Source organism: Macaca mulatta, chromosome 10, assembly GCF_049350105.2.
Source record: "Macaca mulatta isolate MMU2019108-1 chromosome 10, T2T-MMU8v2.0, whole genome shotgun sequence".
Taxonomy (NCBI): Eukaryota; Metazoa; Chordata; class Mammalia; order Primates; family Cercopithecidae; genus Macaca; species Macaca mulatta.
This window is the reverse complement of record NC_133415.1, coordinates 22,105,931-22,125,240: the sequence shown is the minus strand read 5'-3', so window position 1 is coordinate 22,125,240 and position 19,310 is coordinate 22,105,931. Positions and strand designations below refer to the sequence as shown.

At 46.0% G+C, this 19,310-nt stretch overlaps 1 protein-coding gene and 1 long non-coding RNA gene across 2 annotated transcripts in view; one reads left to right on the top strand and one right to left on the bottom strand.

The window, feature by feature from the left end:
* The first annotated feature begins 9,909 nt into the window (after window positions 1-9,909).
* Window positions 9,910-12,874, top strand: RFPL1 (ret finger protein like 1). The gene is made up of 2 exons (XM_015150039.3): window positions 9,910-10,282; window positions 12,294-12,874. Exons 1-2 carry the CDS (start codon window positions 9,910-9,912, stop codon window positions 12,872-12,874), a joined length of 954 nt encoding a protein of 317 aa, XP_015005525.2.
* Window positions 11,960-19,310, bottom strand: part of LOC114670378 (uncharacterized) — a 43,650-nt gene continuing 36,299 nt past the window's right edge. Inside the window, exon 2 of the long non-coding RNA XR_003719923.2 lies at window positions 11,960-12,881. This is a non-coding gene — a long non-coding RNA (uncharacterized LOC114670378). The remainder of the gene's footprint in view (window positions 12,882-19,310) is intronic.

Genomic DNA, 19,310 nt, shown 5'->3' with positions numbered 1-19,310 from the left:
TCTTGTCATCACACTGAGTAGGTTGAGGAGGAGGAAGATGAGGGCTTGGGCTTGCTTTCTCTAGGGTAGCAGAAATGGAAGAAAATCCTCATGTAAGTGGGACTGTGCATTTCAGACTCAGGTTGCTCAAGGGTCAACGGTATTCACACGAGGTTTCTGAAGATGAAATCCACTTTGAAACTTTGGTTCAGTGTTGAGTTAAAACGTTTGTGGTAATCTATCATTAGAAAAAAAAAAAAATCTTGTTTCTGCCAGAATCAAGTAAAAATATAACCAGATTAAAGAGGTGAAGCCAGGTGTGAATAAGGTGGGGGGAGAATCCTTCTCTAGGAGATGATGAATGAGGCTCCTTCATTGACTTAACTCAGCATCACAGCTGCTGCTGTGGGTCTGTGCCCCAGCCAGGTGGAACCAGTCAGGGAGTTGGAGGGGCTCTGAGTCCAATAGAAATATGATGTCACCCATCTATGTAATTATACATTTTCTAGTAGCCACATTAAAGAAAGTTAAAAAAAAATCAAGTCACAATTATTTTAATTGGCAAAATGTTTTGCCATTTAAACATAGGTTTACACAATGTTTACACAATGCAGTTTTCAAAGATCATTTTTGGGGGGCAGTGGGGTGGTCTCACTATGATACCCAGGCTGGTCATGAACTCCTGTGCTCAAGCATCATCCCCTCTCAGCCGCTCAAGTTGTTGGGACTACAGGCGCCTGATACTCAAATATCTTAATGAGAATTTAATTCTTTTTTAGCTTTCCAAATCCAGTGTGCATTTAAATAAATGTATCCACACATTTATTTATAAATGTATATATATGCGTTTAAATATATATACTTTTATATTTATATATATATTATGATGCAATGGAAATGGTAAAATTATCAAAGTTATTTTAAAATCTTAGTATTAATACCATAACCAACAAAACAACAACAGAAACAGGATCTTGTAAAACTCTGCTTGATTGTATGTGAACAGTTTTAGGGTTTCTTTTAAACGAAACTTCTAAATGTGCATTTTCACAATCTTGGAGAAAAAGTGCTTTTAAATAAATGGTCACATGAGTGTGATTTTAGAAAAAACATCCTGGTAAGTTTGATAAATTTCTTTGATCAAAATATGAGGAGATATTAATTCTCACAAGAAAACTACTTGAAACTAGCTCTATTCATAGATTAATCTTGATGCCAGATATTTTGTTGTAACAGTTTCAGCCCTAATTCTGAATCTTTTTATTTTTCCTACACTGATAGCTACAGAAATCCCAAATCTTATCAACACCCATAATATACATGGCCTAATTTAGAATGAGGTGGCAACATCTGTCTATATCAATTTTATTTTTTTTTTTTTTTTTTTTTTTTTTTTTTTTTTTTTTGAGACGGAGTCTTGCTCTGTCGCCCAGGCTGGAGTGCAGTGGCCAGATCTCGGCTCACTGCAAGCTCCGCCTCCCGGGTTCACGCCATTCTCCTGCCTCAGCCTCCCGAGTAGCTGGGACTACAGGCGCCCACAACCGCGCCCGGCTAATTTTTTGTATTTTTAGTAGAGACGGGGTTTCACCGTGGTCTCGATCTCCTGACCTTGTGATCCGCCCGCCTCGGCCTCCCAAAGTGCTGGGATTACAGGCGTGAGCCACCGCGCCCGGCCTCTATATCAATTTTAAACACCTTTAAGTTAAAATAATCTTTCCTTGGGGTAACCTGTTTACAGCCTCAGTTAAAATTATGGCATAATTAAATCAAAATCTGATTGGATTAAGGAAGATAAGCAGGATGTAAATGAGGGGGGAGGAGGGGCTCTCACAATAAAAACCCCTTGTAAGTGGAGCTCACCCACAACTGAGCTGTCGGTGGAAGCAGCTGGAGGCCAGGGGAGAGCCTAGTGGAGGAGACACACATCCAGGCTTATGTAGTTTTTCTTGACTTACTAGATTCCTACCAAGGGCAGATATTAGAGAGCAAGGGCCGGAGGATGGAGTCACTATGAATTCAGCAACATTGTTTGAGGTCAGCTCAATGTCAGGCACAGAGTGTGCACTTAGAGACCCTGGGTCCTCTCCTAGAAGCAGACAGCAGAACTTAAATTTTCAGTACCCAGTCTGGAGAAATGACCATCCTTATCTTCCTTAATTGTAGCGTGGCCAACTCGATGAGATGATGATGGAGTTTCTCTCTTTGACTTACTCAACCTCTCAGCTACTTGGGAGGGTTTTTGTCACAGCCAGATTAGAATTTTGCAGGGGATAGGGGCATTGGAGGGTCTCTGAGTCTAGACCATGGCTGTGCAGTAGAAATATAATGTAATCCACATATACAATTATAAGTTTTCTAGTAGCCACATTAAATTACAAAATGTAAAATTTTAATTTAAAAAGTGTTATTTCAGCATGTAATCAATCTTTAAAAGTTCTTTTTTTTTTTTTTTTTTGAGATGGAGTCTCACTGTTGCCCAGGCTGGAGTGCAGTGGCGCGATATCCACTCACTGCAAGCTCCGCTTCCCGGGTTCACGCCATTCTCCTGCCTCAGCCTCCCGTGTAGCTGGGACTACAGGCGCCCGCCACCGCGCCCAGCTAATTTTTTTGGTATTTTTAGTAGAGACGGGATTTCATTGTGTTAGCCAGGATGGTCTCGATCTCCTGACCTCGTAATCCGCCCGTCTCGGCCTCCCAAAGTACTGGGATTATAGGCTTGAGCCACCGTGCCTGGCCCCTGCTAAAGTTCTTAACAAAATAATTTACATTCTCTTTTTCTCATACATCTTCAAAATCCAGTGCGCATTTTACACTGAAGGCACATCTCAATTCCAATAAGCCCCATTTGGGGTGCTCAAGAACCACATGTGGCTGGACTGCTGGGCCTAGACCCTTCACAACACAAGCTTCTCAGCTGAAGAATCATGTCCTTCATTCCAACAAGCATTTCCGATATTAGAAGTTCAAGGCCATGACTCTTCTTATATGTATTTTATAGTGTTTTTATCACCTATCACTAGTGATTGTTTATAGCAGGCACTGATACGTCTCTATGCACGTAAAAGTGAAAGAGTCCCAAGGAGCATTGTCGTTCAACTCATTAAACTCCAATATTATGTACCTTTTCCGCAGACATTGGCCATGGCAGAACATTTTAAAGAAGCAAGTCGATGTGTCGGCTGCCTATCTTATCTTGAAAAACCCACATACCAGCCTGGCGCATTGGCTCACGCCTGTAATCCCAGCACTTTGGGAGGCCAAGGTAGGTGGATCTTGAGGTCAGGAGTTCAAGACCAGCATGGCCAAGATGGTGAAACCCCGTCTCTACTAAAAATACAAAAATTAGCCGGGCGCTGCGGCAGGTGCCTGTAATCCCAGCTACTCAGGAGGCTGAGGCAGGAGAATCGTTTGAACCCAGGGACAGAGGTTGCAGTGAGCCAAGATCGCACCACTGCACTCCGACCTGGGCAACAGAGCAAGACTCCATCTCAAAAAAAGAAAAAGAAAAAAGAAAAAAAGAAAAACCAACATACCTAGAGTGTGGATATCTCTGCTGTTTCTGCTGTATCAGTTCACTTCCAAAGGAGCCCCATGGGGATGATATATTGTGCGCCATCTGCTCTGTGGTCACTATAAAAGATGTCGGTCCCCATCTCCTGCTGGGAAAACTGGTTTCCAAAATCAAGGAACTGGAGCCTCCGCTGAGAAGAATTCTATATTAAAACCCAAAGATGCAGAAGTCCCAAGGTAAGAAATCTGTACAACCTGCACTCAGCCCACCAACAGCCTTGGAAAAAGCAACTGTTCAAAAGGCTCTCCATCAAATAGGGGCATTAGCTAAATTCTGGCACCTAAAATGTGTATGCCTGCCAAACAACAGTTCTCAGCTGTGAGTGTAGATTAGGAGACAACAGAAGATTTTGAAGAAAATATAATATTTAGGTCATACCCTAGACCTGTGCTGCCCAATATGGTAGCCACCAGTGGCTATGGAGCCCTTAAAACACGGGTGTACCCCAAGTGGAAGTGACAATAATTCTGGATATACGGGCTTAAAATATGTTATTCAAAGTATTGTTGAATGTTTTTTAATGTCTATGGAAAACTTTAAAATTACCTGGAGATCTTTTTTAAAATGCAAATTCTGGTTCTATTGGACTAGGCTGGTTGAGAATCTGGATTTCTGACACACACACAGACACACACACAAATTTTTTTGAGATGTGGTCTCATGTTGCCCAGATTGGTCTCAAATTCCTTGGCTCAAGCAATCCTCCCACCTCAGTCTCCCAAACTGCTGGTATTACTGGCATAAGCCGCCATACACAGCCTGATCTAATAGTATAATAAGAAGTTTTTCCATTATCTAGAATATTCATTAGATATCTATATTTGAACAGAGTCTGCTAAATTTTGTGATTTTGAGAGCAAGCCACAGACATGGTTTCTGCCTTCATGGATCTCATGTACTGAAAGAAAAAATCTTGAAGAATCAAACTTTTAAAAAGAATGCTTACTATGAACAAGAGGGACTTGTTACAATTCTGTTTCAATCTTCTGTAAGAAATTCTATGGAATCGGGGAATGCCGGGAAGTTTCTATTTGCTGATTTACCTTTTTTCTTTCCACAGTGGATATGACACTGAATATTGACATAGCCAACAATCGACTCATCATTTCTGAAGATCTGAGGAGGGTCCATTGTGGATTTCTTAGAACCACAGAGAGTGTGCCGAGATTCAAACAAGTCATCTGTGTCCTGGGCTCCCCTTGCTTCACCTCTGGACGCCATTACTGGGAGGTAGATGTGGGGACAGACAAAGAATGGGATTTGGGTGCCTACAAAGAATCTGTTAATCGACAAGAGAATTGTGTTGTCTTCAGAACTTGGCTTCTGGACTGTAGGTGTGAGGAAAGAAAAGCTCTTTGCAGCCAGCATTGTGCCTTTAACCACCCTCTGGGTGAGTCCCAGGCTATGCAGGGTATGCATTTTCCTGGACATAGGTATGAGAATGATTTCCTTTTTTAACATTAATGATGGGACCCATATCTTTACATTTGCTAAGATTTCTGCTGCAGAGCCACTGTGCCCATTTTTTGCTCTTGCAGATTCAATTATCAATTATGACCAAGGCTTCCTGAGCATCTGTCCTGTGATTAATCTTGGCAATGACAAATCTACAGTTTCTCCTGAGCAGGGCAAATAAACTTTTTGCCACAAACACATTTAGACACTCACTTTATGCTCAATGCTAGCAACTTTTCTGCTTGGTACAAGATAACGGAACAAAGTTACAGCAGAAAAATATGGAACATCTAAAATCATGAATGTCAATGAAGTAGATTAATTAGGAATTGCATTTTAAATATTAAAAAGTATTGTTACAGTTGTCCTTTGGGTTTTATGGGCTGTGGCTCTGTGTCCCTCCCACACCTGTCAGAGTGGCTTTTGCTGCCTCTCTGTGCTCTGGCTGCCTCACCCTGCACTGTGCCGCTGTCACTGACGTCACAACTCTTCCGCAAATTTATCTTGCTGTCTGTCTGTTCCTTCTTCCCTGGAGCAGCTGAAAGGATCATCTTGTCAATCTGACTCATTTCATAAGTCATTCTCACACTCTTTACGTTGTATCCAGCCTGGTTTTGGCAGAAAGTTTTTCTCACATACAGGATATGCCAGGGCTGGACTCTGTCTTTATATGGGTATGTGGAGTGACCCAGAATCCAGCCAAGAGCAAACCCCAAATGGTTGCTTTATGACCGGAATCCAATTCATTCCAATCACGTAAAGTTCACCTTGCTCCCTACACACTGTCTCTCAAGCTTTGTTTTCTTGCTGAGACACTGAATCCTAAGGAGTGATCTCGTCCCATTGTACATCTTTTTTTTTTTTTTGAGACAGAGTCTCGCTCTGTCGCCCAGACTGGAGTGCAGTGGCACGATCTCTGCTCACTGCAAGCTCCGCCTCCTGGGTTCACGCCATTCTCCTGCCTCAGCCTCTCGAGTAGCTGGGACTACAGGCGCCGCCACCACGCCCGGCTAATTTTTTGTATTTTTAGTAGAGACGGGGTTTCACTGTGGTGTTGATCTCCTGACCTCGTGATTCGCCCGCCTCGGCCTCCCAAAGTGCTGGGATTACAGGCGTGAGCCACCGCGCCCGGCCTGTACGTCATTTTTAATAGAACTAAATGCAGGTCTTTTAAAAATATATATACAAAGAAAAACTCTTCATTTAATATGTGATACACTTTAGGAGGGGGAAATAGATTATATTCAAGTTATTTGAAATTTGAAAACAAAGCTATTATTTTATGAATTAAGTACAAATTAAGCGCTAACCTGGCCATTTCCATGATACCTGCAGATTCATCAGTTCTCTGGGTCAAGACCTGAGTCTCAGCCTAGAGGACATGATGTTAAGCAAAATAAATCAGGTCAGGAAAGATAAATACCGCATGTTTTCACTCCTGTATGGGAGCTAAAAGAAAAATGCTGAGCTCACAGAAGCAGAGAATAGAATCGTGGGTGTAGAGGCTGGGAGGGTAAGGGGGAGGGGAGCTTGGGGAGAGGTTGGTTATTGGATACAGAATTACAGCTAGATAGGAGAAATGGGCTCTGGTGGAGGCTGGGAAGGGTAAGCGGGAGGGGAGCTTGGGGAGAGGTTGGTAATTGGATATAAAATTACAGCTAATTGGGAGAAATGGGCTCTAACACAACTATAGGGTAAATATGGTTACTTATACATGATTGCATATTTTCTTTTTTTTTTTTTTTTTTTTTTTTTTTTTTTTTTTTTGAGACGGAGTCTCACGCTGTGGCCCAGGCTGGAGTGCAGTGGCGCGATCTCGGCTCACTGCAAGCTCCGCCTCCTGGGTTCACGCCATTCTCCTGCCTCAGCCTCCTGAGTAGCTGGGACTACAGGCGCCCGCCACCGCGCCCGGCTAATTTTTTTTTGTATTTTTAGTAGAGACGGGGTTTCACTGTGGTCTCGATCTCCTGACCTTGTGATCCGCCCGCCTCGGCCTCCCAAAGTGCTGGGATTACAGGCTTGAGCCACCGCGCCCGGCCTAGATTGCATATTTTCAAAAAGCTAAGAGGATTCTGAAGGTTCCCATTACAAAGGAATAATAAATGTTGACTGGCTGCAGTGGCTCATGACTGTGATCCCAGCACTTTGGGAGGCCGAGGCGGGCGGGTTACCTGAGGTAAGGAGTTCGAGACCAGCCTGGCCAAAATGGTGAAAACCTATCTCTACTGAAAAAAAAAAAAAAAATTAGCCAGACGTGGTGGCACATACCTGTAATCCCAGCCACTCAGGAGGCTGAGGCAGGAGAATTGCTTGAGCCCAGGAGCCGGATGTTGCAGTGAAACGAGTTCGTGCCACTGCACTCCAGCATGGCCGACAGAGTGAGACTCTGTCTCAAAAAAAAAAAAAAGAAGAAAGAAAAGAAATAAATGTTTTAGAGTTGGCCGGGCGCGGTGGCTCAAGCCTGTAATCCCAGCACTTTGGGAGGCCGAGGCGGGCGGATCACGAGGTCAGGAGATGGAGACCATCCTGGCTAACACGGTGAAACCCCGTCTCTACTAAAAATACAAAAAAAAAACTAGCCGGGCGCGGTGGCGGGCACCTGTAGTCCCAGCTACTCGGGAGGCTGAGGCAGGAGAATGGCGTAAACCCGGGAGGCGGAGCTTGCAGTGAGCTGAGATCCGGCCACTGCACTCCAGCCTGGGTGACAGAGCAAGACTCCATCTCAAAAAAAAAAAAAAATGTTTTAGAGTGTGCTAATTATCCTGACTTGATTATTACACACTTTATGCATGTGTGAAAATATCACTGTGTGCCATAAACATGTACGATTATTACATGTCAACTGAAAGTAAAGAGAAAAAAAGTAAACCAAAACAAGACCTGCGTGTCTCAGAGTCCTCCAATCCCATGAGGGATCATCTTTAAAGCTGACCAAAATTAAGTCTTTATTTTTAATTATGCAAAAAGAGAAAATTCCTTTAATATGTGCCAAGGGGGATAGGGAAAATGATAAGATTATATTCAGATTATTTGAAATTTGAAAACAAAGCAGTAAAGATCCCACTACACAGAAAGGCATGAAAAGGAAAAGGTTCGGGGTTGATTCAAATGAAAGAAAGCACAACTCACATCACGGGTAGCAATTTCTATCTGAGAACTCAAGTTTCACCAGAAAATCATCTTTTTTTTTTTTTTTTTTTTTTTTTTTTTTTTTAAATTGTGGCTTTTATCCTAACACTCTCTGAAGTACTCAGGGTCCAAGAAGCTTAATGGTCATTTGTCAAAATAGTAATTATTTAATTTTTTCCTAAGAAGTATGAAATTTTTTCAAAACCAGAAATAAACCAATGCAAATAAATAAAAATTGCCTAGATTTTCCTCAATGGGATGCATGCCCTTATTACCTTTGAGTCTGATGTATACGAATTTAAGCCATTTTGTAAAATTGCAAATCCAATCATACGTAATACTTTAGGATTCCAAGCAAAGCTTCAAGCCTACAACATATTACAGGAATTATCTTTCCTGACAAGTGATGGAAACATCTCTAAAATAAGCTTTTGAAGTTAGTACATTAAGCCTAATTTAATATAAAGGCAATTTAATCTTACCTTCATATGAAAGAAAAATACACTGTCAGGATGAAGGATTTAGTAAAGTTACAGTGAACTGGAGATATATCACCAATAAAAACCTAACTCCCTGTTATAATCAAATCAAAGCCTCATTAGGTTAGAGGGCGTGGCAGGGTGTGACCCAGTGGGAGGTGAGAATCTCACCAATAAAAGGCCCTCGTGTGCCCCTTCCCCACAAGACCTGAGCTCCTGGTGGAAGCAGCTGGAGGACAGAGGAGCTTCCAGCAGAAGAGGTGAGTCCATGCCTGTGTGTGTTTTTCCTCCTTAGATGTCTAGAAATGGGGGTTATGACTTGGGGGGATGAATGAGAGAAATTTGTAAGTAAGGAATTCAACAAGGGCTGTCTGAGCGCTGCCTCAGAGTTAGAAACCAGTCACCCTGGATCCCCAGTCTAGGAGTGGTGGCAGTCAATTTGGTATTCATTTCCAAGGCTGGAGAAGGATGTAATTTTTTTTTTTTTTTTTTTATGAGACAGGGTGTTACTTTGTTGTCCAGGTTGGAGTGACCTGGCAAGATCTCTGCTCTCTGCTAATTTTTGTATTATTTGTAGAGACAGGGTCTTCCTGTGTTGCCCAGACTGGTCTCAAACTCCTGGGCTCAAGGGATCTTCCTGCCTTGGCCTTGAAAAGTGCTGGGATTACAGATGTGAGCTACTGCATCCAGTCCCTCTTTTTTTTTTTTTTTTTGGAAATGGTGTCTCACTCTGTTGCCCAGGACGGAGTGCAATGGCACAATCTCGGCTCACTGCAACCTCTGCCTCCCAGGTTCAAGCAATTCTCCTGCCTCAGCCTTTCAAGTATCTGGGATTACAGGCGTCTGCCACCACACCTGGCTAATTCTTTTGTATTTTCAGTAGAGATGGGATTTCACCATGTTGATCAGGCTGGTCTCGAACTTCTGATGACCTCAGATGATCTACCCACCCCCAGCCTCCCAAAGTGCTGGGATTACAGGCACACCTGGCCTCCCAACCCCTAATTCTTATGTTCATCAATCAGTCTCTTGCTCGGGCTGCCCTAGGAGGAGGTGAAGTGACCCCAGCTCGCTGCTCCTCGCATGGGTGCTGCCGTGTCACTGGCTCAGGCTCAGCTGCTGGGTTACCAGGATAATGAACCCTTCCTCCACCTCGGCTCAGAGCACAGTGATGATTCGTGACTTCCTTCCCAGTAGAACTTCAGATCTCTGAAGACGGGGGATGGGGGGATGTGCTTGAGTGTACTCATGGCCTTGTTCTAGGAGTGACAAAGCTGGAACACAATACCTCTAGGTATGAAAAGGTTGTCACTTGTCACAAGTAACAGGCTTTCACCTCATGGAAATTTTCTTCCCTTGTGCACTTTTCCCCTGGCAGTGGACATGGCTGCACTCTTCCAAGAAGCGAGCAGCTGTCCCGTCTGCTCAGACTATCTAGAAAAACCAATGTCCCTGGAGTGTGGATGCAGCGTCTGCCTCAAGTGCATCAATTCACTGCAGAAGGAGCCCCGTGGGGAGGATCTACTTTGCTGTTGCTGTTCTGCGGTCTCTCAGAAGAACAAAGTCAGGCCCAATCGGCAGCTAGAGAGGCTGGTTTCCCACATCAAGGAACTGGAGCCCAAGCTGAAGAAGATTCTGCAGATGAACCCAAGAATGCGCAAGTTCCAAGGTAAGGAATCTATATACCCTGCTCCCTTCTCATGACCAGACCAGGAAAAATCATTTGTGCAATTGGCCCCCCATTCCATATGGGGATTTCCTGGTGATCTCCAAAAAAAAAGCCGGGCGCGGTGGCTCACGCCTGTAATCCTGCTCTTTGGGAGGCTGAGGCCGGGGATCACGAGGTCAGGAGATCAAGACCATCCTGGCTAACATGGTGAAACTGTCTCTACTAAAAATACAAAAAATTAGCCGGGCATGGTAGCGGGCGCCTGTAGTCCCAGCTACTCAGGAGGCTGAGACAGGAGAAAGGCGTGAACCTGGGGGGCGGAGCTTGCAGTGAGCTGAGATGGCGCCACTGCACTCCAGCCTGGGTGACAGAGCAAGACTCCGGCTCAAAAACAAACAAACAACAACAACAACAAAAAAACCCAATGTCTATGTCATGGGTTAGACAAGGGATTCTCTAAACTTAGTGTGCTCAGATTACCTGGGAATTTTGTTAAAATGCAGATGCTGAACGGGGAAGTCTCAGGATTGATCCCTCTGTCTTGGGGACTTTGCTGAGTAGCGAAAACATAGAGCAACCTAATTTGAATTTCTCTCTAGCAAAGGTTCCCAGGACTCTGACATTGAGATGGGCCTGGTAATTCTCATGCAGGGCAAATATTGGCATCCATTGTACCAAACAACCTCACCCCAGGGTTGAGAAGAGTTTGGAATGGAGCGCCTATGGCGTTTGTTTCTGTGAGTGTGGGGCGAGCTGCAGACGCTGGTCTCATCCATGCGCCATGGGCTTCAACAGTGGTCCTGGCTACAGAAAACATGATCACTCTCCATAACTCTGGAGAAAAGGGACATTTACATGAAGAGATTATGGTCAACCTGGGCAAAGAATTACACCTATAAATGGTGGTGGGCCCCTATGATGTCCCCGACACTGGTCGCTTCTGCCATGACAGCCATGATCTTTACTCATTCACCTAACATTACCTGACTGTCGCTGTGCTGAAATATGGAGGACAGATTCACCCTGTCCACGTCATGTTTGGAACATTCTTCCTCCTTCCTTGTCCATATCCATTCATTTCATTCCCTAATTCACTATCAAACAGCAATCAATTCCCTCAGGTTTTACTATAATCTATAAAATCTATGTTGGTGATCATATCAGTTTTTTGACTTGAAGGATAATATGTTCTGTAGATTTCTTTTTTTCAGAATGCTCTGGACAATTAATTTTCTTTAGGTCAGATCACACTGCCTCCTTCATGAAAATTGGCAGCTTCACCTGTCAACCACATACTCAATGCCCTAAATTATTGACCTTTGTATTGGCCGCCTTTATTCTCTACAATCAGTCAGTTATGACAAACAACTTTCAAATACCTTTCTCTTGGCTCCAAAATTTACCATTGTTTTGCTTAAGGTCTCACCTCTCATGTAGAATGGAAAACATTCTTTCATCTAAGGCCCCCCTCCTCCTCCTGGCCTTGGAGCCTCTTAATGTCCAGGACGGGCACCTCTGCCATCATATTGTCAGCTGCAGAGATACCCCATCTGTCAGAACCGTGCACAATTAATTTGTTTACAAACATGGAAAACAAAGGCCTGGAATCAGGCTCTAGATACTGAATTGAGCAATATAATATGGAAGCAGACACATATTTAATATTGACCACTTGCATTGTCTTAATTATCATTTATTTATCCACGCATCAAGGTGGGGGTCATGGTGTCTGCGTTCAGAGACCCTCCACTCTAAATGAAGAAAAGTTCAATGAAGCAAACACGTGACATAAAGTCAAATAAGAATTGCTACTGTGAATAAGAGTCAGGTATTGCCACAAAGCATACCTATGAGAATTTGAACCAGTCAGGGAAGTTGCCTTATGAAAAGCTTTGATTTTGGGGGAAGAAGAGAATTAAACCAAAGTCAGATATCTGGGCCTGTGAAGTAGAGGAGAGGCATGGGGTGGGCTTCTGTCCATTTGATGATCAACTTGTTTTCCTTTTCACAGTGGATATGACCTTGGATGGTGACACAGCGAACAACTTCCTCCTCATTTCTGATGACCTCAGGAGCGTCCAAAGTGGGCACATCAGACACAATTGGCAAGACCGTGCTGAGAGATTTGACTTGTCCATTTGTGTCCTGGGCTCCCCTCGCTTTACCTGTGGCCGCCACTACTGGGAGGTGGACGTGGGAACAAGCACAGAATGGGACCTGGGAGTCTGCAGAGAATCTGTTCACCGCAAAGGGAGGATCCAGCTGACCACAGAGCGTGGATTCTGGACTGTGAGTTTGAGGGCTGGAAGCCGCCTCTCTGCCAGCACGGTGCCGCTGACTTTCCTCTTCGTAGATGGCAAGCTACAGCGAGTGGGGATTTTTCTGGATATGGGCATGCAGAATGTTTCCTTTTTTGATGCTGAAGGTGGTTCCCATGTCTATACATTCAGGAGAGTCTCTGTTGAGGAGCCACTGCGCCCGTTTTTGGCTCCTTCAAGTCCACCTAATGGTGATCAGGGTGTCTTGAGTATCTGTCCTGTGATGAACCTGGGCACGACTGATGCTCCAGTCCATCCTGGGGAGGCCAAATAAGCCACCACTGAAAAAACAAAAAACAAAAAACAAACAAACAAACAAACAAAAACAGGGTAAGAAAATTACTTGGGTGGGTAGACTTAGGAATTTTCTACTCGGTAAAAGCATTATACAAGGTCATAGGAGAAAAATATGGGACATTTCATGATTGTACTTCATCTAATTTGATTAGATTATAAATTGAGTCCTAAGTATTATTACCACCATCGAACTCATTGAGTCTTATGTTCACATCTTGTTTCCTGTAGAAATGTCCTGTATTCTGGGATCAGTTTCCAAATGCTTTACTTTTGATTTCTGTAAGTTCAAATTAATGTATTATAGAAGTTATGAGTTAAATAAACATTGGAATATCACCTAATGGATTATGTGACTTTCTTGCCTCAGTCTCCTGAGTAGCCGGGATTACAGGTACCCGCCACCAGGCCCAGCTAATTTTTTGTATTTTTAGCAGAGACAGGGTTTCACCATGTTGGCCAGGCTGATCTCGAACTCTCGACCTCATGATTCACCCGCCTCAGCCTCCCAAAGTGCTGGGATTACAGGCGTAAGCCACTGCACCCAGCAGGATTATGTGATTTTCTAAATGATAGGACTGCAATAGATTTTATTCATAGTAAAAGCGTGAGTGTGTGTGTGTGTGTGCGTATTTGAACAGAGAACTGGATAAATGCCTATGTCCTATACAGAACTGAAAAGACAAGAAGACGTTGTTGCCGTCATTGCTTAGTATAGGTAACATTTTCCTGGATGTTCATTCATCTCCATTAACAACGAGAAGGTGAAATGTATCAATTCCTTGAGAGACATAATCTTCCCTGGGTCACACTAGAAACATACACAATCTGAACACCCTCTGCCTATTAAGTGAATTAACATTGAGAACATTCCAAAAAAGACAACACCAGAACCAAATGATTTCTCTTATGAAATCCACCAAATTCTTACCAATCCCAACATATTTTCACAATATAATCCAAAAATTATGCTCTTGGGTATGTACTCAGTTGAGATGAAAAGTTACGTCCACACAAAGCCTGCACAGGAATGTTTACAGCAGCTTTATCTATAACCACCCAAACTAGAAGCGAGATGTTCAAAAGGTGAATGAAAAAAATAATCATCCATAAAACACAATATTATTCTGTGATTTAAAGGAGTTCTCCATCAAGGCATAGAGAAGACAAAGACATGTATGAGAAAGACTGTGAGGGCAGGCCTTCAAGTGGATGAGACCACACAGAAAGGCAGCAGAGCAGGGTGACTTTATGTTAATTAGTGAAATAAGTTCATCTGAAAAAGCTGCATAATACTGGGTTGGTGCAAAAGTAATTGCGGTTTTTGGCATTAAAAGAATGGGAAAACCGCAATTACTTTTGTGCCAACCTAATACATGACTCCAACTATATGACATTCTGGAAAAGGCAAAACTAAGGGGATGGTAAAAATATCAATAGTTTGTAAGATTTCTGGAGAAAGAGGACAGAGATTCATAAGTAAAGAAGAGGGAAGTTTTGGAGCAGTGAGAATATTCCTCATGAGATCAAAATGGTAAACATAATAAATATTTCAAAATTCATAGAAATGTGTAACAGGAAGAAAGAACACTATGTGAATGATAGACTTTAGATACTAATGTAACCCTTTGGCCTTTCTCTTCAAGGATTCCCTGAGGAAATGGAGCCCCAGTGCCCTCAGGCGTCCATGCTTAGAATGAAGCCACACCCCACCCCTGGTATCGAAAATGGTCAGGTCCCAAACGTCCCTGGTAGAACTGTGAGCAGAACGTCCTGTGCGGCAGAACCCCAGGCCGGAGGGGCGGCAGGGCTGATCCTGCACATCCAGCAGTTCTGTTTTCCCTCCTTCTCACCCCAGGCTCTTCTCTGATTTCCCTGCATCTCCCTGTTTCTTCCTGTCTCTCTTTCCTGCCTTCTCTCTCTCACGTTGCGTGTGTGGGGGCGTCCGTGGTCTCTGTCACTGCTGCCTTGGCCACCTGCAGATGTCTCTCTCCGATTCCACCCCTGGGTTCACTGACATCCGACATGGGATGCTCTTGGTGCTTCCTGGCACACCAGCCCAGTCCTGAGAGGGAACTGGCAGCCACAGGCACACCGACCCATGGGGCACAGGAGCCTATCAATACATGGCCCCCTCTTCCGAGCTGCAAGTGGACTATTCTATTTATTTATTTATTTATTTATTCCTTTCTTTTTGAGACAGAGTTTTGCTCTGTCGCCCATGCTGGAGCGCAGTGGCCGATCTTGGCTCACTGCAAGCTCCGCCTCCTGGGTTCAAGCCATTCTCCTGCCTCAGCCTCCCGAGTAGCTGGGACTACAAGTGCCCGCCACCATGTCCAGCTAATTTTTTGCATTTTTAGTAGAGATGGGGTTTCACCGTGTTAGCCAGGATGGTCTCCATCTCCTGACCTTGTGATCCACCTGCCTCAGCCTCCCAAAGTGCTGGGATTACAGGAGTGAGCCACCGCGCCCGGCCTCTTTCTTTTTTCTTTTTTTTCTTTTTTTTTTATTTTTGAGATGGAGTATCATTCTGTCACCCAGGCTGGAGTGCAGTGGAAAGGTCTCAGCTCACCACAATCTCCGCCTCCCAGGTTCAAGTGATTCTCCTGTATCAGCCTCCTGAGTAGCCTGCCACCACACCCGGCTAATTTTTGTATTTTTAGTAGAGACCGGGTTTTGCCACGTTGGCCAGGCTGGTCTTGAACTCCTGACCTCAGGTGATCTGCCCGCCTCGACATCCCAAAGTGCCAGGATTACAGGTGTGAGCCACGCATCTGGCCTGCAAGGGGACAATTCTAAGCACGTTCTGCTCAGCTCTTCTGACAATCCCGGCCATCAAACCCCAGGTGCCGCAGGGATGGCCCACTGGACAATGACCCTGTATGAGCCGCCTCCGTCCCGGCTCCCTCTCCCCAGCCCCACTCCTGTTGCCCTGGGCCCTCTAGAAATAAACTTCTGCTTCTGGAACTGAGTCTCCAGCTCTGCTTTCCAGAGAGGGCTGTGGGTGGGGGACCAGCTTGAGGCAGGGAAGGAGCAGGGAGCAGGGACCCAGGCTGGTGGGCAGGTCCCCAGGAGCCTCGAACACCAGGCACAGACGCTGGGCTCCTTGGGGTCTCAGCAAATGAAAGTGGCTGAGTCTTTGTGCCTGAGCTGTCTGACTGACTGCAATTGCAGACTTGACCCAGGAGAGAGATGGAGAGACTGACAGAGACCACGAATGCCCACACACACGCAATGCGAGAGAGAGACGGAGGGAAGGAGAAAGATCCAGACAGGAAGAAACTGGGAGATGCGGGGAGATGACAGAAGAGCCTGGGGTGGGAGAGAGGGAAAACAGAGCTGCTGGATGTGCAGGATCAGCCCCTCCACCCCTCCGGCCTGGGGTTTTGCCACACAGGACCTTCCGCTCACAGTTCTCCCAGGGACATTTGGGACCGGACCTTTCTGGATACCAGGGGTGGGGTGATGACTTCAATTCTAAGCATGGAGGCCTGAGGGCACTGGGGCTCCGTTTCCTCAGGGAATCCTTAAAGAGAAAGGCCAAAGGGAAGGACAAATCAAGAGATGTTTCATTAACATAGCCTCCTGCCCTGAGGATTTTGAGCTCATCCCAGCTGCTGTGAGGGAGCCCTGGGAGGGTGTGCAGGGGTCCTTGCTGATGGTGAGTAATCTGACCTACTCTCCAAATAGCCAACTATCTGCTTTCTTGCATAGAAGGAAAGGGAAGTCGAGGTTGTGGGGAGATGACACAGACACTAGTGGGCCCTGAACTTTCGTCAGGAAGAGGTCCCCATGAGGGTTTCTGAGCAGAAATGCCCAGGACCTGCAGGACCAGCATGGCCATTGTCCCGCTGCCACACCCTTTCCGGTCTCACTCTTCTTGTCTTCACAATGGGGATGTTCACACGCAGCTCGAAGGCTGGCAGCGACGATTTCGCAGGGTGATGTGCATGAGCAGGCGCTCGTCAAACCGGCCCCGCCCACACATGCAGATGGAGGAAAGGGGCTCCCCGAACTCTCTGACTCGACAGCTCAGTTTCCTGGGAGTCCTGACCCTCCCCGCTCTCCTGATATATTAACCGTACTCGGGTGCTGGGAGGTCAGGCAGGCAAGCAGCTGAGAACTCCCAGCTCACCCTCAGGCTGGGTATGCCTCAGGGTCTGACCCTAATGAGGGTCCCAGACGGTGCACTCACGGGGCACTCCTGACCTCACTGCAAAGGGGTCAAAGCTGAACAGACATGAGAACCCCAGCACACACAAACCAGACAGGACAAGGACCAGATGTCTGAGCTGTTTAACCACCTCCATGACTGGCTGGGTAAGACACTGAATTCCCAAAGACATATTTTTAAGAAGTGATGAAATTGCCTTTTATTTTTGCACGGGTGGGTGAGTAAATGAATGAATGCACAGGATAAAACTCAGAATGGTGAGAACCAAAACAAGGTAACTGTTACTAGATATAAAAGTTTTAAAAATAATAGTACTGAACACCACCGCCATATAAGCACACGGCATTCCCTTATGCTACTTAGAATCCTTCACGGAGCCTTCACCATCATCACCCTTGTACAGATGAGGAAACTGAGGCTGACTTGGGATAGGGGCCTCCCCAGGGTCACAGAGCTGGAGGTGGCAGTGCCAGGACTGGAGACCAGGCCCACAGCACAGTCTGAAGGCACATAGTAGATTGGAAGTTGCTCTTCCAGGGCGAGTCTGCATTCTGGAATGTTCATCCACTACACCAGGGTCAGTGCCTGCCCACTTTTGCCTTTCCTCCTGGGAAATCACTCCCCATAGCTTATTAACCCAGGCCTCTGCTGCAGAGCCCACCCGGGGGAACTCAAGCTGCCGGCTGCTGCCCATGGCCGAGGTGACCACACCTGCCCCTCGGAGCTGGAGGCCATGAGCAGAGGTGCCAGTCGGCCTGGCAGAGGGGACTCCGGGGGCAGGGCCAGAGGTGAGGGAGAGCAGCCATCATAGCCCAAGGCTTAGCCGTGCCCTGCCTCCCCTCTCTCTTGCCTTTCTCGGTGTCTCTGGGGCCACCTCCTGGCCTGTGGCATCCCCCCAGGCTGGGTTTCCTGGTGACCCTCTGGAGTGCAAGAGACCCAGGCTGGGCAGACTGGACAGTCCCACACCCCAATCAACTGTGAGAGCCAGGTATTTCCTGAGCCCTCACTGCTCCTCCTCCAAAAAAGGGAGCTGGTATTGGCCTTGCAGGGCCGGCGAGGGGCGGAATGGCGTAGGAGAGGGGACCTCAAGGGAGCTGTGCAATAAGCAACCTAAGGCCAGGAGCTGGAGGTTTTAGATTGATCGATCGATTGATTCAGGAAAGTCTGGAACTTGGGTGAAAAGGCAGACTAGGGAAACTGAGGACTACAGCAGTCAGAGGTGTGCAGGAGGAGAGAGTGGAGCAGGGCCACCACAAGTTTGTGTCATCCAGTCCATCCCTGACCCACTTCACAGCTGGGGACACTCAGGCTCAGAGAGGTTGAGTTCTCTGCCCAAGGTCACATAGCCAGCTTTTCATAGAGCCAGTAACACCAAAGTGAAATACTTTCTAATCCCGGTGTTTTTAGTGAATTGGATGGACCAAGGGGGCCTGCCAGAGCATTTTATCAGATCACTCTCATCCTCATCCTTCCAGAAAGTCAGGCTCTGTTTATTATTTGCTCTCCCAAGGTCCAAACAGACCTGGGACCTTCTTGTGTTTCCTTATTCAAAAGAGAAGCTGCCTTTCCAGGGGAAGAGAGTGGACGCTAACGCAGCAACAGCTACATGACAAAGGCCTGACCCCACAGCAACCCTCAAGTTACTGAGTGTCCTTTGCGCTTCACCTGCGTGACCTCCTCCCAACAGAATCAGAGGCTGCTAGTTCCATTTCACAGGTGAGAAAACCAAGGCACATGAGGCCATGCCCTCCCTAGTAGCCAGCAAATGGCAGAGAAGAAGCACAGACCCTAAGTGTGCTTGGCACACAGTCACAGTTGGAACCATGAACTTCCCCTTGCCTTCCTTCATTTAATCACAAACAGTGCTTCCATGCGGGGTAGGGAGGAAGGGAGGTTGAATCCTGTATTTTTAGTGGCTTAAAAGGGCATTTATTTTTGCAGTGTCTGTGGGTCAGTAATCAGGTGCCTTGGCTGAAGGTCTCTCATGAGGTTGCAGTCGGGGTTGGCAAGGTCTGCAGTCTCATCTGAAGGTTCACTAGGGGAGGACCCACCTCCAAACTGCTCATGCATGACCCCCATTTGTGAGATGAACAGACTGAGGCTTAGAGAGGTTAAGGGTCTGACTCCAGAAAATGCAGCTGGAAGCATCAGGGCCAGGTGAATTCATCAGCCTGTGCAGAGACACGGGGGTCCAGGTGGAAGCAGCTCCTGGGGCTTCCCAGGGCAGGGAATCTGCTCTGTC

What these genes read in the sequence shown, in the direction of transcription:
- RFPL1 (XM_015150039.3), top strand. Translation starts at nt 9,910, where the DNA reads ATGAAAAGGTTGTCACTTGTCACAAGTAACAGGCTTTCACCTCATGGA. An exon ending in AAGAATGCGCAAGTTCCAAG is followed by an intron (nt 10,283 to 12,293) that starts GTAAGGAATCTA and finishes TCCTTTTCACAG; the next exon opens with TGGATATGACCTTGGATGGT.